General features: G+C 34.3%; 1 protein-coding gene across 24 annotated transcripts in view; it reads right to left on the bottom strand.

The window, feature by feature from the left end:
• The window catches only part of GPC5 (glypican 5), a 676,292-nt gene that overhangs the window by 394,862 nt on the left and 254,614 nt on the right, over positions 1-26,816 (bottom strand). Inside the window, exon 7 of one of the 24 annotated variants that reach the window (XM_040653894.2) lies at positions 5,775-5,941. The exons of 22 other annotated variants lie outside the window; for them this stretch is intronic. In XM_040653894.2, the coding sequence (XP_040509828.1) occupies positions 5,804-5,941 (138 nt within the window). In that variant the 3' untranslated portion in view covers positions 5,775-5,803. Of the gene's footprint in view, positions 1-5,774; positions 5,942-6,856; positions 12,657-26,816 lie in introns of those variants that run through there. One more of the 24 variants, XM_004938599.5, reaches the window with a different exon arrangement.

Here is a 26,816-nt window from a genome sequence, read left to right on the forward strand (position 1 = left end):
CATTAATTTCAATAAGGCGAAATGCAAGATCTTACACCTAGGCTGGGGCAATCCCAAACACAAATACAGGCTGGGCAGAAAATGGCATAAGAGCAGACCTGAGGAGAAGGATTTGAGAGCATTGGTTGATGAAAGACTTAACATGAGCTGGCAATGTGTGCTTGCAGCCCAGAATGCCAAGTGTATCCTGGGTAGAATCAAGAGAAGAGCGACCAACAGGTTGAGAGAGGTGATTCTGCCCCTCTACTCTGTTCTCATGAGACCCCACCTGGAGTACTGTGTCCAGTTCTAGGGCCCCCAACACAAGAATGATATTGAGCTGTTGAAACACGTCCAGAGGAGGGCCACAAAGGTGATCAGAGGACTATGAGGACAGGTAGAGAGCTGAGGCACTTCAACCTGGAGAAGTCTCTGGGAGTATCTTATAGTGGCCTACCAGTACCTGAAGGGGGCCTACATGAAAGCTGGAGAGAGACTTTTAGAAGGCCATGTAGCAACAGGAAAAGGGGAAATTGATTTAAAAAGGAAGAGAGAATATTTAGACTAGATATTAGGAAGAAATTCTTTACTGTGAGAGTAATGAGATACTGGACCAGGTTGCCCAGAGATGGTTCCCCCCATCCTGGAAGGCATACAAGGCCAGGCTGCAGGCTGGATGGGGCTATGAGCAACCTGGTCTAGTGGGAGGTATTCCTGCCTATAGCAGGTGGGTTGGAACTAGATGACCTTAAATGTCCTTTGCAACTCAAACCATTGTATGATTTTACAAGAAGGAATTGCCAATGGTGTTTTACAATGGAAAAGTGGAAAACATGACAACGTGTCATTCTCAGCCATTTGCAACTTGGAAATATGAAAAAAAAAATGATAAAGGAAACTAAACACAATCATGAAACTTCTAAGACAAATACTGAGGCTAAAAAGTACTACACAAAAATTATTCAGATGTTGACATTTCACCAAAAGTTGATACAGATAGCAAATTCATCAGTAAATCATAATGCAGCATGACAAAACAGTATAGGAATATTTCTGTGTTTGGAACAAAGTGAGGTGAAATATTCTGCTGTAAATGATAAGAAAATGCTTTATATCCCATTACTGAATATGATAATGGTAAATGGCAACAGTTAAATATTTCAAATCTGATCTAGATATTATTTTTAAATAGTAAAATATGAGCACTGAATTTTACCACAGCATAAACTAAAAGACTGCTGTAGTTATGTCAGAGTATACACGCAAGATAATCAGAATAGCTTTCAAGGAAGAACACTGAAGTAATAGATCAAGTTGCAGTTTGGATGAGTGATGATGATTCTTTAAAAAAATTCAGACTACAGTATAGGGTCTGGGGAAATTAAACAGTTCTCCCCTGTATTTTAAAAGGCAAATTGGTTGTCTAAAGCAACAGTGAATATGTTAGCTTTACAACAATCTAATGAAAAAGAAAAAAATGATATGAGATAAAGTGTATAAATACTTAACAGATAGCAGTGCAACCATTACCAATTTAACATGGCTTATATATGTCTTTCTAGAAGAGATTTATGCATATGTATATTCTGATGTGCATTCATGTTTATGTGGCACTCATGATCATTTATATGTATATATTCATACAAATAATCATCATTTAATGCCAAGAGAACTACTGATAAAATAATGTTTACATAAAGTAAATCACTGAGGTTTTAAAGATATTTAGTGACTGACCTGTCATTCATTTCAGACTTGCGTGATGTTATAAGGTTAGATTAAACCACACTTTTGTCATCTTAAAATCTATGAGTCACCTATTCAAAGTGATATACCATTAGAAATACTGATCTCTAAGGGAGGGAAGTGTTTTAGTGTCTGCCAAAATGCAGGAAAAAAAAAATATCTTTGGTGAGTCATGTTAAGATTTGCCTTTTTAAATTTATTTTTCCTTTAGGAAGGAAAGATGTTCCAGGCTTCTATTTCTTTCTTTTTCATACTTGCTTTCAGAAACCAATATGTATACACATGACAAACTTGTACGTTAGCTGTTTCCTGCTAGAAACTCATTTCAAGACAATTCTGTAAGGCCAGACTTGATTTACTTGCTAAAGAGCTAGTACTGCACCTGTTATGTGAATTCCCTGTTGAGAAACAAGTGAAGCAGGGACAAGGAATGCAGGTTAAGCATGCAAGTGAAAACCTTCCTAATGAAACATCTGGCAGCAGTTTGGCTAGAAGAAAGTGGGCACATCACCTGTTCCAAACATGACCCTAAAGGAATACAGTAGAAATGATAAAATGTTTTAGAACATTTGACAAGGTTTTGTTTTGGTTTTTCTCCTTTAGAGAATGAAGTAAAAATCACAATTGCCACAGAAACTCTACCCTCACTGGGAGCAGTTAAAAAACTGTTGTAAGGCCATTTTTTAAAAAGGTGAAATTAAAGGTCTTCAAAAGATAAGGAGAATGATTATCAGTTCAAGAGAAATAAAGGTATGTGGACTCATCAAGCAGCAGTTCTGAGAAGCTAAGTCAGTGGAGGAAAAGGAAGATTCTATTTACTTCTCATCAGGATTGTTCTAAATTCTCACTCAGGTGACTGTTGAACTTGTTTTTCAAACGCACTAAATGCCGTCCATAGATCCCACAGACCTGTAGTCTCATAACAGTATGTATAAATCTCTTTTTCATTTATAATATTTGCTTTCTATGAACTCGTTCATATTGTACACATGGATTTCATTTTCTTTTTCAGTATGAAATGTAGAGATTACTTTTGCAACCTTTCATGAAATGACAAACAAAATACACGTGTCCACTGAACATTATTTGAGGTTGTGGCACAGTGTAATTGCCCCCCCTACAGTCCACACCTCAGTATTCTGCTTAAGAGATTTTTGGAAGAAATCCCTAAGATGTCAAGGAGTAGAAGAGTTCCAAGAATGTTGTCGGATAAGTATGTTGAATATTAATCTCACATGGCACAACTTTCACAGCCTCATATTAAGATTGAATAAAAAGCAAGTCCAGCCCTTCCACCAATGCATTAATAAAAATAGTACTTACATTTACAAATCTTGCCCATTCTGTTCATACTTGTCCATTACATAAGGTAAAATAAGTAAATCCCTGATCTTCTTGTCAGTATCATTAAATGTAATCTGGTATCACTGAAGTATTAGCTTAGCTGAACTTCAGGAAATCTTTACTAAATCCGCTTTGCTTAATTAAATGCTATTTTTTCTTTCTATTTGTACTGATTTTTAGCTTATTTAGCTCCATCTCTATTTTTCCCTGTAGTCTTCCCAGAAGGAATACAAGGAATACAAGTCTAATCCATTATTAGACTACTCTAGACTAGTCTGAGTACAGCTTAATCCAAGACCTGGAATTAGTCTTAGCCTCATACTGTAGCTGCTCTATAGACCCTTATACCTAGATGTACCTACAGGTACTTCAATGCATTCCACGTGCCATTCATATTATTTTGTTTCACAAATGTAACAAATTGTACCAGTTCACATAATCTTGCTTCTTATTTTCATGAGCATGACCTGCAGCTGTGCTCATACAAGTCAGAACCAAATTCTATAGATGTAAAAGGAGACTCTTGAAAGTAGTGAATTGCTGATTTGCCATGATACCCATCTATAGGCCTGAAATGTTTTAAGAATTTCTTAACAACAGATCAAGAAAAATGACATACAAAGAAAGGATTCAGAAGGCCAAGAACTGGGATAATGCTTGGTTTAAGGGTTGGATAGAGGATCTTGTTCACCATATTCATTTCTTAACTGGCATTGTAGACATAACTGACTATCTTGTTTGGACCACTAAAAATAGTGAAATAGCTATAAACTTTGAAGAATACTTTACTTCTACCTTCAAAATCCATTTTCTCCTTCAAATTCATTACACTCCATATGTAAATTACAGATAGAAATTGATGCTAGCAAGTAACTAGCAGTTGAATAGATCTCAGAAAAATCAACTTATGCTAACGGAGAAATCATTATATTCTCAAGAGAATGTCTCACTTAAAACAAATGACACTTGAATTGGGACAGAAACCAAGGCCAGTTCCTTTCCTAGGTAGAAACATTGCAGAAATAAAAGATGCTGTTTTGCTTGCTCAGCCATTTTATACCACTACCATTTGTGAGATATTAAGACTTCTCAAACAGTATAGGAAAAGATCTCTCACAGCCCTACCTCAACCCAACTCTTTCCCTAAATCTATTATTTGGTGAAATAGGTGGTATTGAAACTCTACAAGTAGAAAAAAACTGATAACCTTCCTCTTCTCTGGTATATGTAGCCTTTTTTTTTTAGTTAGGGCAAAATGGGCAATTTCCTTCATCACTAGAGGTAGGTGATGGAAAAAAAAAGATGTATTTGTTTTTCTTTTGCCTGTTAGGTGTATTTTTAGCATTTCTAGTAAATCAGACCACCAGGGAACATAAATAAAAAGATACTAGTGTCTAACCTCAGTTTCATTTCAATCCCACCTAAAGTACTGCACATAATTTCTGATTCCTGCCATTCTTGTAATCTATAGATTATTTTACCTAGCTTCTCATCTCTTTTCCACCTCTCTGTTATATTTTTTTAGCTTGAACACAGGTTAAACAATGAGCTTTCCATGAGCTATACCACCGACAATCTTAAAATCAACAGCAAGAGTCAACAATGGCAACAAAGGTGTATGTTAAATGTACATAAGCATTTAGATTTTATTCATGTTCTTTAAGAACCTATTGTCTTTTTTTCAAAGCCACATTTTATTTTTTTTTAAGCAAAGAAATAGAAAGTCCTGTTTTTCTCAGACAGGAACTAGAGTTTTTTACCCAAAAGCCTATGTATTCAGCTTTCAGCATTAGTCAGAGGCTCTTGCTAAGGCAACTTGCTATCACTCAGCAACTAGCCTCAAAATAAATAAAAGAAGACCTGACACAAGATACAAGTGATGACTATTATCTTGTGGCAACAATTCCTTCCACCCTTACCCAATTAATCACTTTAATGCTTCATGCTTATGTTGTCTTATTTGTTCTTGAAATTACCAAACTTTGCTAAAAAAACATAAATCATCACAAGTGGATAACAATATTATCATTCATGCTAACTTACCTCTTTCTACTTTTATTCCTATTTCTATTGTTCATAGAGAATGGATATAAATTTGAATTTGGAGATGGTAATTTACCTCTTACAAGACAGATGTCCCACCACTCTCTGTTCATAGTTTGCTATTTCCTATTTCTGCTATTTGTTATAAAAGAAGCTTAGAATCGCTAGTTTCTATTATTAGATTTTTAGACATTTTAAGTTTCTGAACCTAAACCTCAATGAAGGATGTTTTTCATTAGTTTGTATTCTGTATGATTCATAACATATACTGTGAGTACAGAAATTAATTATAGTTAATTCCATAATTTAGCAAGTATTACAAAATTACTAAATAGAGGTCAACCATTTCAAAATTATGACACCTACTCTGAACATAATGCCTCCTGCTTTATTACATTGGCACACAAAGTCAGAGGCAGATGTTGGTTATATAGCAGTAGAGGTTGAAACTTCCTACCAATATTCCATTATATGTTGTTTCTGTGTGACAGATGGCAGCAGAGAGGCAGTCTGACAAAATAGAGTCTGACATGGAAGTGTATATAAAGCAAACATGTAGAATTGAATTTCTCCATATGGAATAAATTTAGTTTTTCAGTAATCAAAACAATGAAGCTGCTACTTAATCTTGTCATTGACTTCCAGTTTTATGCTTACCTGACTGAGGACAGCTAGATGTACTGTAGCATAACTAAATTGAGTGTTCAGCTGGAACAATCTTAAATGATGGAAATCCAGACTGATATTTGAACACATCACCCTTTTTCTCTGTATAGTCCTTCTGATATTTATGACTCTGAATATTCCACAAGTCTGATGAATCTGAAACCTTTGAAGTCAATGAGAGAAACAAAACTAACTTCTGTGAACTCAAACCATGTTCCTGATATGAACAGTAAAATCTTTTTTTCCCTTGTCATTTCTTATTTCAGCAAAATGGAAAAAAATAATTACAATTTCAATTAAAAATTTAATTAACAGACATAGTTCTATAACAATATTAATTCATTCATCTTTTTAAAAAATCACACAGAAAAATAATAATAAAAAAATTTTGACAGTATCACTTTAACCAATTCATTTACTCCCATAATCCTCGCTTCAAGATGCCACACTTGTTTACACTCAGCTAGATCTTTTCCCTTGTATAGTAAATCAATGGGAAATGCTTCATTGATTTCAGGTGAGGGATAGTAGAGTTTGAGCATCAAAGGGCAAAAAAGAGACTTAAACACATTTGTTTTATTGATTACTGTTGACCATAACTGCAAACCCATTAACAACTTGGTTACAGGAGAAGGGGCCTTGGCTTTCTCCTTGTGTTGAAAAGAAAAAACAATTCACACACAAGTAAGGCAGTTACAGAAACAAACTAGTCTTCCAGAAATTTAATTTACTGAGTTTAGCAAGGGCAAATTGGCCCTCTATATGTGTACATATGTTTAAAGTAGTCCCATTTTTTAAATATAAATATATCAAATTATCATATCCTTCAAAAGGGAGCAGCTAACCTGAAATCCTTGCACTTCATAAGGCAGTAATATTCAATTTCTCTGTATAAAATTAAATTGTTGAAATCTAATCCACACAATCAACTAATACTATTTTTTTAATGATAAAAAGTTACTTAATACAAAAAGGGCTTGTACATTAACACATTAAAAGTTGTATTAAACTTTTTTGTTGTTGTTTATTTGGTTTTTTGTTTTTGTTTTTTTTTTTTTTTTTTTTTTTTTTTATACAGGAAGAAACTATGAATAATCCATGCTACTGTCAAATATTCTGGACTATTTTCCTCAATGTCTAACAGAACAGTCACTAGTACTTCCCTCAGCCCTTCTTTACTTTGTTTTGTATTTCAGTAGCCCATATAGCTTGGACTCTAGTGGGCCTTGATGTAGAGAGTGATATTGAGGGGAATAAAAATACCAGTGTGACACATTTCACTTAGCAGGGCTGAGGGAATAAATGAATACAAGATATGCTTACGCTCCCATAAAATCTAAGGCTACCTGAAATCTGTTCAGTCCAGCATCAAACTGAGAAGATAAAGGTCTTCAGATTCACAGTCCCCAGTAATGGTTCCCTAGATACAAGTAAGAATTCTTGAAGCACAACCAGGTATTATGACCTGTATACCTTCCTCTTCTGGGATAACCACAGGGAAGTCAAAACTGGGACAGATTAATAAGAGACAGCATCACCAAGTCACCATGCTGGCCCTAAACCCAAACAAAGAATTCATCATTCATCAGTGACTGTCTTCCAGTCACTGTTTTATTCCAAGTTCACCTTTTGCATGTGAATAGAATGTTTCAACACTCTGCCTTTATGCAATACGTTGCTAGTCTGCTTCCCGAATAACTTCAATAGTGCCAGCACAAAAATATGTTCAGTGTCATATGACAAAGGAAAGAATGAAGTATCCAAGTACTGTGCACAGGATATGCACAGTAGGATATGCCTATGGTGCCCAATTATCATAATATTGTGACTTTGGTTGAACAATGATTCAATTACAGCAAGAATCCTGTATTTCACATTCACCACTTCTCAAAACATGTTGTATACGCAGGCAGCCATGTTGCTCAGAAAATAACTTACTCTCAGAAGAGATAAGAAATGATTGATTGAAGTCTCTAGTAAGAATATTTTAACCACGCATGCTTTATTACTGCATACCACACTTTAACTTGTGTTTATAAACATGCAGTGCTGAGTGATTCCTGATACACAGTGATGTATCTGCCTTACATTATTGTTACAATACTATAACTTTATTAGCATGTAAGCCTTTTTCCATTAAATTGTTTGGATCATATTAAATTCTAATGCAACTCTAAGGGTTTCACTGGGCAAGGGGATGAAACAATGTTCTATGGTCTAGTGAGATTTTAGCCCCAAATTAAGAAGTGAAAAAGCCTTGAAAACAGGATGCTTTCTACTGCTGAAATCAATGGTGGAAAATCATGCTCTTTGAAAAATATAATCTGAATTTAAAGTTATCTTAAATATCAAATTCATCTAAAGTTAATTATACTTTAAATCCACTTAATACTCTGTAATAAATTTTATACTTGTAGTGGATAGGCTCAGCCCATTAAAACAATAACTTAATATTAGTGAAAAGAGACTAATTTAAAATAAAATGAATCTGTGGATGGAACAAATGTTGAATTCAAGTAGACTAATATTTCAAACACAATATACACTTTCCAAGGTGTATGTCCAATCAGTATTGGTCCAATCAGTCCAATCATATCATTCTATAATATAAAATATACTGAACTGGGCAGCCTTTTTATTCCAGGACTATGGCTTCCAAGAACTTGCACTGGCTGTATACAGAATAAGAATTAGTTTAAATCAAGTGGAACTTTAACAAGAAAACCACAAGAACAAACAAAACAAACAAACAAACAAAAACAAACAAACAAACAACAAAACAACAACAACAACAAAAACCCACCACCACCAACAACAAAAGCCCTACGAAGTTTGTTTTGGAAACATCTTTAACTTCAAAATTACCAGTGAAAAATGACATCCTGTTCTGAGCCAGTAAAATTTATGTCAATGCTTTCAAGTGAAACCTGTGTTTCTAATACATTTGTAGAGCACAGCAAACCCATTGTTGCAATAAACAAACACAGATATTTTTAGACTGTTCTAGAAACAAGAATTCATACTTCTTAGCTTTTTTTTTTTTTCTTAACACAGTTCCAAACATCTCAGGAAAGCAGTAAGAAAATTTCATGCTAAACTGCCAATTAATTTGTTCTCTCAAGGCTGGCTACATTGGAAACTCTAATTTCATTTCCCATTTTCAAATCAGCATTTTTTGTTTCTAGCACTTCTCTGGAGTTAGCAGTCAAGTATTTTAGGACACAGGGGAAAGGTTTTAAACTGAGACAGGGGAGGTTTAGGTTAGATATCAAGAGGAAGTTTTTCACACAAAGGTGGTGACGCACTGGAACAAGTTACCCAAGGAGGTGGTGGATGCCCCCTCCCTGGAGGCATTGAAGGCCAGGCTGGACGTGGCTCTGGACAACCTGGTCTAGTGGTTGGCGACCCTGTACATAGCAGGGGGGCTGAAGCTAGATGATCACTGTGGTCCTTTTCAACCCAGGCCATTCTATGATTTCATCTCCTCTTATGATCAGTGTTGTGTATAATGCAGAACATGATAAACTTATGTAAAAGTTACAGATGCAAACTCAAATGGAATTAAGGTTATCACATTAATTTAATTTACTTTCTTGCTGCATGCATACTTATGACAATTATCTTACCAAAATTTAAATGAAATCTTGGTTTTTATTTTCAAAATCAAAGAACAAATTTGTTATGCTGAAATCTGCTAGCTCACTCAGCCTGCTCTCTTGCTCATCTTCAATCTTCACTCTGAGCAAAGGCATATTCAAGGATTTCAGAAGACATTGTTTCCCTACTTGATGTTTTCAACCCAAAATCTTTAGCTGGAAACTGTTGAAGTCTTTTATTTCACAAACTACAAGTAACTGTTCTTTCCATTCAGAGCAAACTGAAAGCACAGGATGACCGTTTACATGAAACTTCATAGCCAATTTTCATTTTAAATCCAGAAGTTAAGTGACTGAAGTACTAAGACCTGAACAGTAGGCCTCAAACCAAAGTTGATCTCTAGATGAATCCCACAACCCAGCGCTATATTTCATCATTATCTGATCATTAGCAAAATATGTATGATCATTAGTGAAATATGTATCTTGGACAAAACATCTCATTAGCAAGAAATGTATCTTAGATAAAGTGTTATGAGTATGTATCAACCTTTCCTTGTTTAGAAGCATAGCGTCAAGGCCTAGAAGTACACAAACTTCCTTGGTTCATTCCTCAACCCTGCACAGGCTTGCGGTGGAATCCAAAGGGAGAATAAAACCAGGTGTTTCCATCTAATTGTCACATAAACTTGTTTATTCAACTATATAAAAGCTGGACCCTCTTGCAGCCAAGTTGGAGACCTCACCTATGAGTAGATGCATTGTGTAGGATCTCACAGTTGCTGTGAAAGGCTCTCCAAATCCTCACTGCAATTGAGACTCCCCAGCAATTCTGGATCTGGATGATGGTAAAGGATTCAGAATGTTGGTGATGTATCTTTCTTAATCACTATCGCTATCCTTGTAGTAATAGGTGCATTGCCTTGTTCTGTATTATTCTGGTTGTACTGTTTCACTTATTATCTCATTGCTTTAAACTTAAGTAAAGATCAATGTATTTCTTTAACTTGGTGTCTGTGACCTTTGTGTTGACCTTGTCTGCTAATAAAACAGTGACTTAAGAAGTCCTCCTTTGTTTGTAAAACAATGACTCTTTTTTTTCACCTTGAAGCTTTAGAGCCACATTTCTATAAAGATCAGATGTAAGCATTTAGGATATTTTTTACTTCTGCAGCTGAAGATCATCATCCACATGTTCATATGCATGCACAAATGCTTATTATCCTAGAACAAGCATGACTCTTGTACTTTACTGATTAACATACTCAAGGGAAGAGTTGTACAGCAGTCACTTCTGAATCTGCTGTTTAAACAAGTTAAAACTAACTATGCTTTTCTCATTTCAAATCCTAATATATTTAATAATTAAGGCTATATTATTGCTTGTTATATGCAAATAAATTGCATATATGCACTGGCCAAATTCCTCTTAGCTTTTTCACTTTTTTTTTTCCATCCCTCTCCCCTTTTGACTTTACTGATAGGTAAAGGCCTTACATGGCACTCATAAGAAATGATGATTTACACATTGGAAATGTAAGGTTTATATCATATATCCTGGTTCCAATACAGGTACAAAGGACTAGAAAGTAAGACTAGGTTTTACTTCTTATCCATTTTATATCACCTGCAATAAATCTCACTCAATAACATAGAGAGAAAGCGATAGAAAGTGAGGGAGAGAGAGGGGATGAAACAAATGCTAGTTATCCCAAACTGATCTATTTAAGCTCTGTGGAGTCACATAGTTCTCCAAGGAAAATTCAAGTATTGTTTTGATTTTTTTCCTTAGTTGTTACTATTTGGCTATTTAAAATAAAAATAAAAATCAAATAATTGAGTTATCATTAATCTTTTCATGAAAGAAAATACCCAAGTATTAGGATAAGAATCAAATTATTATATTGAGTACAATGTTCTACTGTACTGTTCTCCAGCAGGACTTCTGACGCTTTTTTTTCTTTTTTTTCCCTTCTCATTGTCCTTAAAGTGTCAATAGCAGCCACTCATTTTTGTTCATGGAAAAGTATTATGTGGACAGCAAACATAGAGTTATATCTTGTTTCTCCAGAATTAATTTTGAATCAGTTTCTTTATGAGGTTATTCATTACTCTTTTCCTCACTCAAGGTGTTTATGCTGTGCTCATTTAACGCATACTGCTAGTGTTGATATATTATAAAGCATCATTACTGAAGAATATTGCTGAACAAATTCAACAGATAATCATAAGTTGCAGTTATGTCAGACACCTTAAAAAATAAAGAAAAAAAACCCTCATTATTTCACCACTTTTATTCAAATGCATACATTTTCTCTGCACATATTGAAATAGTCTATTTCCAAATTGCAAGTTTTTTTGTTTTTTTTTTTAAGCAGTAAATGGTGATCTCGATAAAGTCCTAGAGACTATACTGAAGTTGAAATATCTCATGACCTACCCTTTAAATTACTTTAATTAAATTGTGCAACTATGTTAAAGACCAGGATGGTTTCTAAAGAGTTTTGGAAAAGTCAATGCAATTACACAGCTGAAACAGCGCTCTGCATATATTTTCTCTATTTACTTTATATGGGAAGATGTGTTAAAAATACTTAGATATACTGATCTGTTCACACTTACAGCTTAGCTAGGTATCAAAACTGCCTTTTGAATCAGAGGAGAAAAGAAGATACTTTTAGGGCATAGTAATAAACACCAGAAGGTATTTACTTAAGTGATCTAAAAGATTTAAAAGATTATATGATTGAACTAACAACAATCACATGTTATCTATTACCTAAAACAGCTTTAGTACCTGGGAACTAGGAACAGCAAATGTGATGCCACTGTTTTAAAAACAACAACATAAAAGGATATTCTCACAGTATCTTGAAGCCTGTAAACTTGATTTTTCTTCAGCCTTTAGAAACTACAGAATACAACAAAATTTGTAGATAGCTAAAAAAATAAACAAAATATACATAGGATGAGTCAATATTTTTCTAAAAAAAATAAAAAAAATTTGAAGCCTTATTTTAAACAACTGCTTAGAGGTCTCTTCAAGAACCATGTAGTTAATGAAGTTTTCACCCAGCTGTTTGCTCCTAGCACTCTTGGAAGCGCAGGGCAGCTTTGGCATACACTACTGCCCTGGGCATGGTGTAGATCTTAGCAAAGCTGGATCTCCAGGGAGAGGGGGCTGCTGCAATAGGCTAGGGTGGTAGAAAGGCCTCATGGTGGAGCAGGGGGCAGTGGTGGCACGTCTGATGAGAGGTGCACTCCATTTGAGATGTTGATGTCCTGGATGAAGGAGGTGAAGAAAAGAGCAGTTTACATATCATAAAGGCAACTGAAGAGAAGACTGACAGGGTCATTGCCTTCCAATTTCCATTTCCTTCCAATACTTGAAGGGAGCATATAAACAGGAGTGGGAACAGCTGTTTACAAGGGTGGACAGTGATAGGACAAGGTGGAATGGTTCAAAACTGAGACAGTGGAGGTTTAGGTTAGGTATTAGGAGGAGGTTTTTCACCCAGAGGGTGGTGACACACTAGAACAGGTTGCCCAGGGAGGTTGAGGATGCCCCAAGGCATACCACAAGGCCAGGCTGGACATGGCTCTGTGCAGCCTGGTCTAGTGGTTGGCAACTCTGCACATAGCAGGGGGATTGAAACTAGATGATCATTGTGGTCCTTTTCAACCCAGGCCATTCTATGATTCTATGATTGCAGAAAGTCTGCAAAGGCAAGACCCAGAGGCACACAAAGCAAGGTAGGAAGGGAAGACAGGTAGCTGGTGACACTGTCCATGCAGATAGTGGAAGGTAGCTGTTAAGGAGGACAGACCTTCCAGCCTTTTCTCAGATTTGTTGCCCTTATCTGGAAAGTGGATTGTACACAATTTTCAAGTTGAAGTTGCACTGATGCTAAATATAAGAGAATCACCTCTTTTGACTGGCATGTGATGCTGTATGCAATGCATTCCAAAACACAGTTTGCCCTCTTGGGCACATTACTGACTCATATCGCATTCTGCTGAGCTGCTGTCCATCGATTTGTCTCCCAGTCTCTACCTGTGCCTGTACCAGGTGAAGAACCTAGCATTTACGCATTTACCCTTGTTGAGCTATATTCCTCTGCTGATTGTACAGTGCTCTAATCTATCTAGATCCCACTGAAAGACCTTCTTCTCCATCCAGAGAGTCAACCTCTCAGTTTACTATCATCAGCAAACTTCTAAGGATGCATTCAACTCCTGCATCTGGACCACTGATAAAAACGTCAGACAGACATAGAATTTAGCCCTGGGGAACATCACTAGTCACTGGTCACCTTATTTGTAACAAACAAGAAGGGTCATTTTGTGGAATGAAGCACAGACCTGTAAAGGAACGTAGCATACAGCTCTCTGAATGCTAGAAGTTACATAGATGTAAAACGGAACTTTGACAAGTTAATGGAAATTAATGGCTACTGAATCACAAAAAATACAGTGAACTTTAAGGAAATAATGTTTTCATACTCTTTTGAGGCATCCTTTCTAGCTGAAGTTCAAAGACCTTAAAGTCTGACCAAGGATATGCTTATTGAGTTTTATGATACTATTGATCTATGGGCGATAATAAAGCTGAAACATCCTTCAAGGTGTGCTTAACCTGTATGCTACAAATCCCCCATAAGAAAAAAAAAAAAAAAAAAAAAAAAAGTACATCAGTAAAATGAAAATGCTATATTTACATTGTTTCCATGTTTCATCACAGTAAATGAGTAGGGAAGCTTTCAGATGTGCATTTTGCTTTGGATCACCAATGATATTTATTAAATCACTATAATATAAAATAAAGTACTATGACGTTCTATTTCAATTTACCTTAAAAAATCCTACCTATTTCACAACAGAAAATTCTCCATGGTTATAGCATAAAAGGAAATAATTGTCTTGTAGTACCTGGATAGATAAATTAGAGCTGAAAAATGGCATAACACACAATAAAATTTTACATTAAGTTCAGAATATATATTACACAAACACAGTACACATGTTTATGTATTGCAATGGCCTTGATCTCAATCATACTGAAATCAACATTACTTCATCCATTAAACTTGTGGTATAGCATAACAAATTTAACTGTTTTCCAGTAATTTCATACTTTCAATCACAAGTGAACAAAAATTATTGACTGTATAGAGTATTGAGGAGCACTGACCTCAATAATTTATGATCCCTCTCATTGCATTTTATATAGAGGAAGATGAAACTGCATGACTAAGCAAACTATTTGCATAGTTAGGCCAGTAAGAATGAATAAAATATGTGTTGTAATAACAAAGGAAAGCATTTAATTCATTTTAGTTTAAATTTTGGGCACAGATGCACTTTATGGTGTCAACAGGATACACGGAACTATCAAATAATAATAAAATAATAAAATAATAATAAATTAGGAAAAGTTGATCATTAGTAAAATTATAAAGAAGAAAAAACTGGTTGGAATTTAGTTGCTGATACATGTCCTACCTCAAACAATATCATTTTTCTAGAGAATTAAATCCATCAGTTCTACTTCTAGTGTTCTGAGGCTCTGTTTTACCTAGTTGTTAACTTTAAGCTAAATCTGAAATAGCAATAAACAATTGGAAGACTTTGACTTTTATGCATGACAGAAAGAGAGTCATGGAACTATTCTTCACATTTGGCAAGCAGACTGATAACCGTGACAGACAAAATGAGATTTCCTTAGCAATTTTTTTTTCCCCAGAAAAAAAAAGTAAAAAACATTAGCATGTTGGAGAACTAAAAGAAAAAAAATATTAATCCCACCTTAAATTACAAAGGACCTTGCATTTTTATTAAACTAAAATCAATCAGTTAATGTACAGGAGGAATGGGAAATTACCAGAAAAAATCTTTACAAATTCTTTCAAAAGGTGACATACACCATAAAACTTGCATTTCTTTTACTCTTTCTTTTACCTCATTCCTTATTTTTTTAAAGAGCAGGCAAACTTTTAGAAAAATTAAGTTGTTGAATTAGATAATTTTGGCAAAATGAAATTTTTTTAGATAGTTGTCTGACCTCCGTGATTGTGTTTTTCTGCATGTGCAATTAGCTGAGGAAAGTTTAGTTTTGGTGAATATCCTGTTTCTCTGTAGACAAATAGAATAAGCTCCCAAGGGCTTCTCTGTGTGTCATCGTCATTGTACCTTTTGATATGTTCAAACTAAATCTTTCATGCTTCTGATGTTCTATTAAGTTGCCTGCTTCTTGGATTTTCCATCGTTGTTTTCATATGTTTTCAGTGTCTCCTGGGGCAAAATCAGCTCTACCTAATTTAATTATTATGGAAAATTTAAATATTTTTATCAGTATAATATTTTAGTATTCTTTTCTTCTATTTTTAGCAATTTTCAAATCAGAATTCTTACACAGTTTGCAGACTTGTAAGGAGAATACAGTAGGGCAGTATTTGTGAAAGCCACTCACTCTGGCTGACCTGAGTATTAAGTGCACTGTAATGTATTTCATAAAATGAAATTGTGAATATGGTAAAATGTGAGGTACGAATATTAAAAAAATCTAATTTGTTTTAAAAACATTGCTTGAAACAAAAGTGGAAAAGACAGACCTTGATAATTTTATATATGACAATTTCAGGCAAAGCAATCGCTGAGCTTAGAAAAAAAGAGGATTGCTAAAAAGTTTCTAGATATTTTGCCAGTGCAGAACATTTTTAAAGTATTGCGATCTGCTTTCTTGGAGGAGGAAAAAAAAAAAGAAGAAAATCATTATTTTTAAAATTAAGTGAAATAAACAGCTTTCAGAAGAAGAAAAAAAGCTGTGAAGAAATTCTGGGGAAAAAAAAAAAACAAAAACAAAACAAAACTGCAGGCTTATAGCTCAGATAACTATTAACTGATCCACTCTGCCCGAGCTTTTAGAATAAACTTTCACATCCTACATTTTTGGCTCCTGAGCTAAACACAGGAAGATAACGGGTTGGCTCCAAGTCGAGGATCAAAATGAACTATAGCACTTACAAGTTAAGAACTCTGTATGTTTTATTAATAGGATAGTGAAAGTTCTTGGGCACTCTATGAATACTGAGGAAGAAAACAAAAGTTCAAGAACAGAAAACTGGTAAAACAAAGACAGTGTATCTATCTGTGGAAGTTATTTTACACTGACATTTCAGCACCCAATAGTTACAGCACCACAATGCATAGTTTTGTAATTAAAAGCTTGATTTCATCAGGTTTTTCAGGTTCATCCACTAGAGGTTAATCCATCGACTTAGGTGTGACTGAAGTATAAAATACAATAAGGCATTTATTCCTGACTTTCTGATCTCATAGAATAAAGAACTAACATTCACTTTACTGCATTGGTCAAATGCCTTCACTAGTAATCATTTTTCCCCTCAAATATGTCTAGCCACTTTTTTACATATGCAGTTTTCATATATTCCAAATGAAAGCTTAATTTCTAGGCTTTCCTTCTTAGTATGATTATAAAACAGGAAGATAATTCTCAAATAATTCTTTCTTGCTTGAAGTAACTAATTCAATTGGTTAAATAACTGAGAGATCTTTTCTGAACATATTTTTTTTCTGTGTTCTTTTTCACACTTTCAAATGTTGACATACTTTCCTTAATCATGTATTTAGGTGCAAATGACTGTTCCTCTTATGTACAAACTTTTTATTTTTCTTTCAAGGATGGCATAAAACCTGCCTACAGATACTGGCAATATAAGACCAATACACATTCTCCAGGGTTACCACTAGAAAAGCCACAGTCACCTGTTCTGTGGGCACAACCAACATTTTAAGACTGTATGCATGGTTATATATATATATATTGTAATAACTATGCAACACAAAAATGAAACAATGGTTTAAATTACTATTTTTTTAATTATTAAGTATTTCTGAAATCAAGACACAGAGGGGTACAGATCTGGGATTTTCTCCATATTAGTAATGAACAACATAACCCTAGCTAGTGAAAAGACTGCATTTCGTTATCACTCACAGTTTGCTTGTAGCAGTAATAGATAAAGCCATGTGGTTGTTTTCTGTTGTTTTCTTTTTGGTAGGTTTTGTTCTTTGTCTTTTTTTTTTTTTTTTTTTTTTTTTTTTTAAGGCTAATGGTTTAATAACTCACCTTTTCACAGATTTTTAAGATGAATGTACTGCTTTGGTTCCATTTGGGTGTAGTGGCTGGATAAATTATTGTTTAGGGCACTACTCCATTTTAAAAGTAAACAAACAAAAAATTCTAGCTGCAAACTATTACACAATGATTCTGTTTCCTTTCTAGGTGAAGTGAGAGGTAGAAGGACACAAAAAGAACTATTTATCTGTGTCTCCCAGTTCCTTACCATAAAATTGCTCACATACTCAAATCAGGAATTAAAATTTTTCCTAATCAACCTAATCTGCAACTTAATCTCAACTTCATCTACAAGATTTTGGATGTCAATGAGAATTTCTAAAACCGTTAAAAAGAAGCCATGCTTGTTGAGACTAACTTGGGAAGCCCTCCTAGAACAATATTATTCTATCATCCCCATGGGGTAATTAATGTATACAGTGATTCAGATCTAGCCTACAAGCATGGACTTATCTCTAATCTAGGAGTCTAAACTATCATTATAGTCAGTGAAGAACCAGACAATACAATCAATGGAGTTTACGAAACTATTTTTGTCACTGTAAAACTGGACATAGACATTTGATCAACTGGTTCCTTAGACACTATTTTTGCACTGACAAGTAGCTCAATGACTGCAGACAATGGTTTACTGTCATCTGAGATGGCAAAGATTATCCTGCCTAGCCCATAGCTGTTGCTTCTATATGACACTTGTAGGTCCCATGTTATTACCTGCCAGCCACATGTAGGTGTCTGCGGTATATGTATTCTAAGCTGTTTTACAAGCCTGTCTATGAGCAGTTTCACTGTCTTAGAGTATAAATTGCAAGGGAAGTGAATTGCATGGCACACACTTCTTTCCAGCCTACCTCACACTTACTCCATCCCCTCTACATCACGGAGATCAGAATACTCAGGGGCACAACACAGCTCTTTCATTATCATGTACCACAATCACATCAGAGATTAGGGCACAAGAATAATGAGTTATTTTCAGGTTACAGTCTCAGCAGATTCTGTTAATGTATGAAACTGACACACTAATACCAGTATTTGGACATAACCTTAGAAAGCAAGGTCAGTGATGGTATTCAAACTTGAAATGTTCTCTAAACACATTAATAACATGCTTGTGGTGCAGAAATATCTATTATTATTAGAGGCAATTAAGTAGTCATTACCACAGACAAGACTGACAAAGTCAGTACAAAAACTCTTTTTTTTTTTTTCTTTCTTTTTTTTTTTCTTTTTTTTTCTGGAGAAGTAAATGTTCTGATAAGTAAATTATTTATTGCTACTGGCTCTACTCTAATTATGTGCAGTGTGATTTAGAGCATACAGAAGTACTGTTTTTTCAGCTACTTACATTTAGGAATTATGTTGTATACAATATATGAGAGAGCTGTTAAGCTTTTACAGATAGGAAGCTTGGTAGATTGAGAACAATGTTATTCATACTGACAGGTATAAATTAACATGATGACAAATTTTCACTTGGAGAATTTTAGAAAGGTAGCATTCAATTGTAAACATGATTTTAAAAATTTAAGACTTAAGTGTCATTTGAGTACTTATTTTAAAACAGCTAAATGGGTTTCGGTTGTTTCCCAAAACACCCATTAAAAAAATTAATTAAATTTTCATTATTAGATATTTAAAATATAAGATAAAAAAAAGAGTCAAAATAATCACTTTTGGTTATTAAAATTAAATTTCAGATTTTTTTTTTCAATATTAATGCAGTTCGTGATTCACCTCTTTATGACAAAGAAAAAAATAGTCAATTTTAATTTTGTTAGTCTATTTGAGTCTTATAATCACCAGTTCTTTGCTTCACTTTCACCTGCAAAAAAGAATTAGAATAAATAATGGGAGTATTTTGACTTTGAATCCAAATATATCCTTTTTTCTATTAAAAAACTGAATTTGATTTCAAATTGCACTAATGATCAGTTTTATATAATTGTTTTTTCCAGTGCAGTATTTGATCATATAAAAGCAGAAGCAGAGTTTTCAAAGAATATAGAAAATCATTTTCTTAATATTTAAAGATACGTTTCTACTGATATGAATAAAATGAGCTATATAACATTATTTTTTTTTAATTCTAGAAGTATAGTGGATGTGTGTTTGGATTATGTTTCAATGTTCAGCATTATCCAGACCATAGAATTAAGGGTATATTTAAGAATATTTCAGAGGAAAAGGAAACTTAGCATGGATGTCATGTTTACTTGACTTCCTGAGAAAGGAAGTAAAGCAAACTATAATAATGTGTTCTACTACTGATTGACTGATTGATTGACTGGTAGTCTTTGGACTATGCACTGCTAGACTGGAAGTTACAATGGAATGAGATAATACCTGAGTTTTTAGATGCCTTAAGATAACCAAGTATGCAACATTCTTACTGGTCTGACAGACATGCCATGGAATGTGTGACTGGTCTATGAACTTCTGTCGCAGTTGTTACAGGCTAGGCATTTCAGATGGCACAAGACATTTACATGCAGTAAAATTAATCCTATGGACATGCAGTATGCTCAACTCGCCTTCACTCAACCTGTTTCAGCTGAATCCTGCCCACTGTAGCTGAGAAAACTTTCACTGAGTATATATGTGTACATATAAAAACTTAGAGTGTAGATATCTGAATCTAGAAGTGAATCCCACTGTTGTTTCTATACAGTCTGAACAATTTGTGAAAAATGACCTTCTCCTTTGATTAGAATGTGCTTGCTTTTGCCAACCACTTTTTAATTCAAATCCTTAATAAAAACAAAGAGACAGTTTTTATTCTGTCTACAGCTGTTTGGCTACCTAGATTTCTTATAGATATTTTAAAATGTATAATTCTTGGAAAACTGAGATTTCTCCAAATGTTGTTTATGTTGAATAAGTGATAAAGTTTGTGATCCTTGATCCTTTCTTTTTGCAGTATCTCCATTCAATTTATATTTGAACGAGTGCCTGAAACTGCAATACTGTACATATTCAAAAGCAATATTTCGTTATTAATCCCTAACCATCTGGATCAAAAGAAGAGCTATGAAACTACTGAAACTGTGAAGGCTGTTTGTTTCTTTGGTTTTCCTTTTTTTTTTTTTTTCCTTTTCTTTTTTTCAGTTAGTTGGTTTGCTTTTTTTCCACAGTGCAAAAGGAACTATCATTAAGCTCTGCTAACTGAGCATAACTATGATCCTTTTCCTTGTGTGATTCTTTTTACAGTACCAGCTGAATTGCTATGTTTCAATTCAGTGAACTGCTTAATAGCTGGATAATTTCCTACTTACTTTATTTCGTGAATTAAATGCATTCTTTTCTTTATCAGAGTCTGGAACAATGTATCTATTTTCAGAATCCCTTTCTTCCACACCGGGCTCAGAACTGTATCTATAGAATTCTTGGATATTTGTTACCATCCTATTCAACTTATTCGATTTCTTATCCCAAAAGCTGCCTTCCATGTTGGTCTTTGACTCTAAGATTCCTTCTCCCAGTCAATTTTCCCTTCTGTGACCCCCTGCTACAGATTTTCCAGCTTGAAATTGATGCAGCTTTAGTATTCTTAAGTGTACAGAATTGTATAATTGCTGCCTCAATAAAGATTTTGTCTCTGGTTGTAAGCAATCTACTAAAACAATTCCAAAAGAGCTTTGATTTATTTGACTGGAGTAACCTCCCTCAAAGTTCAACAACAGCTTAACATTTTTAACTTCCTGTCAATTCAAGAGTATGTTCTGGTTGCTGAGGCATTCAAATTCATATCCTGGCACATTCTTTTGCTGTGGTAATGATTTTATTTTAAATACATATAGTAGACTATGAGCTTGGAGTAGCTAGTATTTACTTGCTTCTGGAAACCCTGGCTTCATTGCAGCAACTTCTGGAGAAAGAAACAGCCAAAGAGATGGAAAAAACATGGAAAAAAATGGAATTTTTTTTTATTTGCATGAACAACAAGAGTAGGTCTTCAGTTATGACCACCCTCTTGGAAAATATCTAATTCTTGTTTTAATTCCTTTTGTGAGTCCTTCAGCTCCTTTTTAAGTCTTTCTTCAGACTTTCTAAAATATGTTTGAGTTCTTCATTCTCCATTTTCTGTTTGGTTTTAGTTTGAAAATGTACAAGTTTTTGCACTGTCTCAATAGAAACTGATTTCCACAATTGTCATCAGTATTGCCCATTTTGACCTACTTGATTAGACAACGTTTATGGACATGCAGGGTCAAATAGTCATTATGTAAACATTTATTGACTAAGAACATGCAGAGCTCTCTTTCCTTAGACTTAACAGGACTCAAAGAAAACAGTTTCTCTATGTGGCATTAATTCCCTTTCAGTCAAAGCTTGGTCTACAATCTTTCTTCATTAACTTTCTCTTTGTTACTTTGCCTTTGTTACTTTGCCTTTTCTCTCATTTTCTCCAATCTATCCATTTCTTTTCTTGGAAATAAAGAACTCCCCAAAAAAGAAGTGGTGAAAGAAAATTTTCTTCCATCTGTGCCAGCATATACCTTTACTCAGGAGGTAACACTACCCCCAGTTTGAGGAAAAGGCTGCTATTGTTTCAGACAACTGGCTCTTCTGAAGGCCTTCCAGATCTATCAAATGAGGGGAAAGATTGATTTTTCCATAATTATCTTTCAAAAGACCCCTAGTATGAGGATGAATCTTGCCTATATTAGTTCCAGGAGTCATGGAGTCACATTCATTTCTAAGATTGTTTAATTGATGATGCTGGAGATGTTACACAAAGCAAATTTTCTTTTCGTTTTTTGTTTGTTTGTTTTTGTATTTGTACTTAAACTTTTTCTCGTATTTAACAACACTTGTGCCTTTTTCTTTTTCAGCATGCTCTTTGCTAGAGTAGTAAAAAAATTGAGTGACTGTAAATAGTCTTGTAAATAGTCATGTTCTAGCACAGCTAAGCAACTTAGCCTTCTTATACATTTAAAAGAAAGGATGAGAAAAGCTATAAGGAATCCCCACGATTTTCTCTAGACATGATTAGTCTACAGTGACCATTCTGGCAGATTTCATTCTTTTGGTGTTGATTTTCTGTTTCTGAACATAGTCATTAAAAATCTCTTTGGCTGTTCAGAGCTGTTTCATGGAGCTTAGCTGCTTGACTATCAGTTCTTTTTTGTTTATATTATTAAGACAGTGTAATTTTTGGACAAGGCTGACTGTTACATCATTTGCTTGCAGTGACAATTAATTTTTGATATATAGCCTCTAGTGTACCGCCCTTGTCAGTTACACAATGAAATGCTCAGTCACTGATCTTGAAGACTATAAGAAAGTATGATAAAATTTGTAAAGATTTTAATGTTTTAATACAAATGAAATGATGGAGCCACACAGGCTTGCAAATTATCTACTGCAAGGAAATTTCTATGAACTGGATTTACAACCATATTATCCTGCATCTGATTCTGCTGTGATTCCATTTTCTCTTGAAATTTTCCAGAAGAATGAAGTTTTAGACAGAAAATTCTTGGGTGAACTTGCTGTAGAAATTAGATTTCTAGTGTGACCATTTGTTTGAAAGCTATTTGAGTTAGTAAATTATTTTCAGCCAGAAAATTACATTACAAACTTTAAAAATATATAGATAAGTTCTGAAAGCCACTTCACCACTCATTAACACACTTATTGAGAATAGAGCACTTCTGATTCCGATTAAGAGGATTTTTGCCTTTGACATCAATGAAAGCCATGGAATACATTGAAGAAATGCAAAAGGTAAGTGAAAATCAGCAAATACAGCAGACATCTTTAGAAGGTAAATTTTATGGACTAGAGCAATGTAAAGAGTATGAACTACGAATACATTTTTTAACTGATAAAGAATTCCCTCAGATAAGATACTGAGGCAGGCAGACAAATAAAGGTAGCCCAAAGAAGTCTTAGCAGTGCACATAGAAAAAATGGTAATGTAGGCAGGAAGGACACATAGGTTTGAATGAAACTTGCATATTTGCATCAGTAGGAATAGTGCAGGTTTGAAAAGATAGGAAAGAAAACAAAGACTTAATACTGACTTGAAACCCTAAATGCTGTTGCCACACCAACATTTATCTGTGTGCTTCTCCTCACATTTATGCTATAGTTCAGAACATTTTATTTCAGTAGAATCAGTTTCTTTTGCATCTAACTTACAATAAAACTACCTGCTAAGTACATGCCATTTTTAAAACGCTTTTTTTTTCTATGAAACAAATAGTAAACAAATATTAAAAGTCTTTAAAGCAATAGTATAAGGGATCCCATTCTTCTCCTACTGAAAGTAGCAGTAAAATTCAAAATGTTTTTAATGAATGTTGTCAGCATTAATGGATGTTAAATTACCCTAATACGTCTATCCTATATCTGCAGTAATGGATTCCAGTATCAAAAAGAAAAGTAAGAAAAACTATACAGTATTAAAAGAGAAGAGTGTATACAAATCTAACATAGATCACTTAACAGTCTGTCAACGGTTTAAGGGCTGGTTCGGCCCGGTTCCACGACTAATGGGACGGAGGGATTTTGCAAAATCCGTGCCTCCAGGAAGGGAAACAGGGAACCCCAAAATAATTAAAAAGCATTTGCTCTTTAACTCCCAGTACACTGCATGATGTTGTGATGTGGAATACCGATAACCAAAAATCACAAAACCATGACACAGTCACAGGTACTAATCTAAAGTCCAGATGAATAAACTGGAGATGTTGGATTTATACTGCTGAGTTTTGCATGACTACATTAATGAATTCTCGTATCAACAATTACAAAGAATGAATTTCCATTCATTCTCCTGTCCAATTTTGCAATTTTTTTGAAAGCTCTCCACTAGTCCCACTCTATACAAAGGTAAGTTCTTACTGAAAATGTGAATTTATATACACATACCAATGTGGAACTATACTTGAAGAGTTGCTTTTTAATACTATCACTAATAATGCTAGGATGGGCAAATAACATTTTTTGGCAAAACATTTGGCAGAACAAATTTATCTTTTAGCTCTATCACACAACATGAGAATATAAAAAAATTAAACTATATACAATCATATCTGAGAGTATGATATGGCATGTATATATGCAAAGTCTGCATCTTATTAGGAAACTTTTCATCTCTGTAGTTACGTACACACACAGAAGCATTAATTTTTCATTTCTCTTTTTATCTATCTCTGTTGTACAGTTTCTTTTTTTCAGTCTTGTCCCATTCTTTGTTTCATTCTGGGGTAAATGTCATCTTCCTTTTTTTTTTTTTTTTTTTTTTCTGAGTTGTGATGCTCTTCCTGGGTAGTTGTGAGCTACATGCAACACACACAAATAAACATCACATGATAGTTTAAGGACAGGTTTCTCTCTGCAAAGCTTAAGTCACACTTTAATTCATTTAAAAATGACACCAATAAATGAGACTAGGCAGAAAAACTCTGCTTCAGCATATTTGAGACTTGTAGTGAGAGGATATATTACTTTAATAAATGATCTATTCCATTCAGTTTCAAGCTTATTTTGGAGTATGCCTCATTGTCATTCTTCTCATATTCTTCCCTATGTAGCACTTCTTGCATATCTCAAAGACTGTCAATAAGAACTACTGCAGCATTCCACAGACTTCTGTGTCTTTTGTTTTCTGCATATATATCAATTTGTTAAACAACCAAAATCTTTGACAACTTACACAACAGTTCAGCTAATAGTCCGTGCTTTAATGCATCTTATCAACTGCAAACATCTGCCTAAAAATGGCTGCGCTTTCATGACTGTCAGGCTCTAGGGGAAATGTGAAGTTAGATGTCATTTTCTTGATTGGGTTTAAAGCAAGGACTGAAAGATAAAAGATCCCTGGCTCTAAGCAGCAAGCCCATGTAAATAATTTATAGTCTAAAAATAATGCACTATTCAACACTCACAGGAAGGAGTCTTCTTTCTGTGTCTGTTTCCTAACTGTTCCTTTAGAATGATTCCAATTAATATTCAAAGATTACCAACTTCCTATCTATAAATGAGTTGCTTATTAATATTACATAAGCTGTGCTCCTTTCTTTCTAAGAGGCAGAGCACAACATGCTGTAAACTGTATTGACAAGAAAATACATGGTCTGGAACTGTAGTGAAGCTGTTCACCATTCATGAAGTAAATTACTAATAATAGTTGTCTTCTTATGAAATTCTAAGTATAGTACTAAAAGGAAACTCTAATGCTAAGGTTTAAGAGGGCACTGTGATTAAAAACAAACAAACAAACAAACAAAAAAACCTGTTAGAAATGACCTAGAATTTAATTATCTTTATGTAGCTACATATATACAGGCTGCTATTTTTGACTGCACATGAACAAATAAAGTATGTACTTTCTGTTGGCTGGAAAATTCAGTGGAAGAATATAGCCTTATGGCAAGCTAATGAGAAGCTCAAAAATCTCATTGTAAATATCTAATCTACTGACCATAGCTATCAATAAATAACAAAAGGGCATCCTTTCATCAATATGCCTTTGGGGACAAAGGACAACTATTCAAGCAGGACAAATTTCAAACAATTAACAACATTCTAACTCGGTGGTCAAAATCTTAGTTGAGGTTGTATTTCATAATGATTTCACAGCTTGAGAAAAAAAAACACAACAAAGCAAAATAGCTCACATCAATTTGTCTAAAGCATGCAAGAATCAAACACAATAGAAATAACTGTAATGCAGTGCTGTACTGAATGCAACTTCATAACTACATGCTGATTATTTTGACAAGTTCAGCTGTTCAGTATTATGCCTGACTGCTTCTTTATGGTTGATGGTATTTTTTTGTTCAATATGACAAGCCTAAATGAATTTGAAACCAAGTGAATTAAAAATCTGATTCATTTACTTTGGCTAAAACCCCTTATGCACAAAGGAAAAGTGTTGTTGTTCTTTTTTGTTTGTTGTGTGTTTTTTTTTTTTAGCTTCTGCCAATTCACTGACCACCTAGAAATGCATCTAATTATTTCATATTCCATAATTCTGTACAAGCCAAGAAGACTCAGACTCTCTTCACAAGAGGGATCAAAGCCATCTTATAGCCAAAAGTTATTTTTTTAAATAATAATAATAAAAAGTTACCAAGTATTCTAGGAAGTATTTTAGGAAGCCTGACAGGATTTTTAATTTGAGTTTAAAGGGTAGCTTTCCTGATCAGGGACGAATAACTCCACTGATTTCTATACTTTCTACTTAAAAATATAAAGATTTCTTCAAACTGTGTTGCCTATGTTTCTGCTGCCTTGAGTATGCATGAGGATGTGAACATGGATGCTTCCAC

Source organism: Gallus gallus, chromosome 1, assembly GCF_016699485.2.
Source record: "Gallus gallus isolate bGalGal1 chromosome 1, bGalGal1.mat.broiler.GRCg7b, whole genome shotgun sequence".
Taxonomy (NCBI): domain Eukaryota; kingdom Metazoa; phylum Chordata; class Aves; order Galliformes; family Phasianidae; genus Gallus; species Gallus gallus.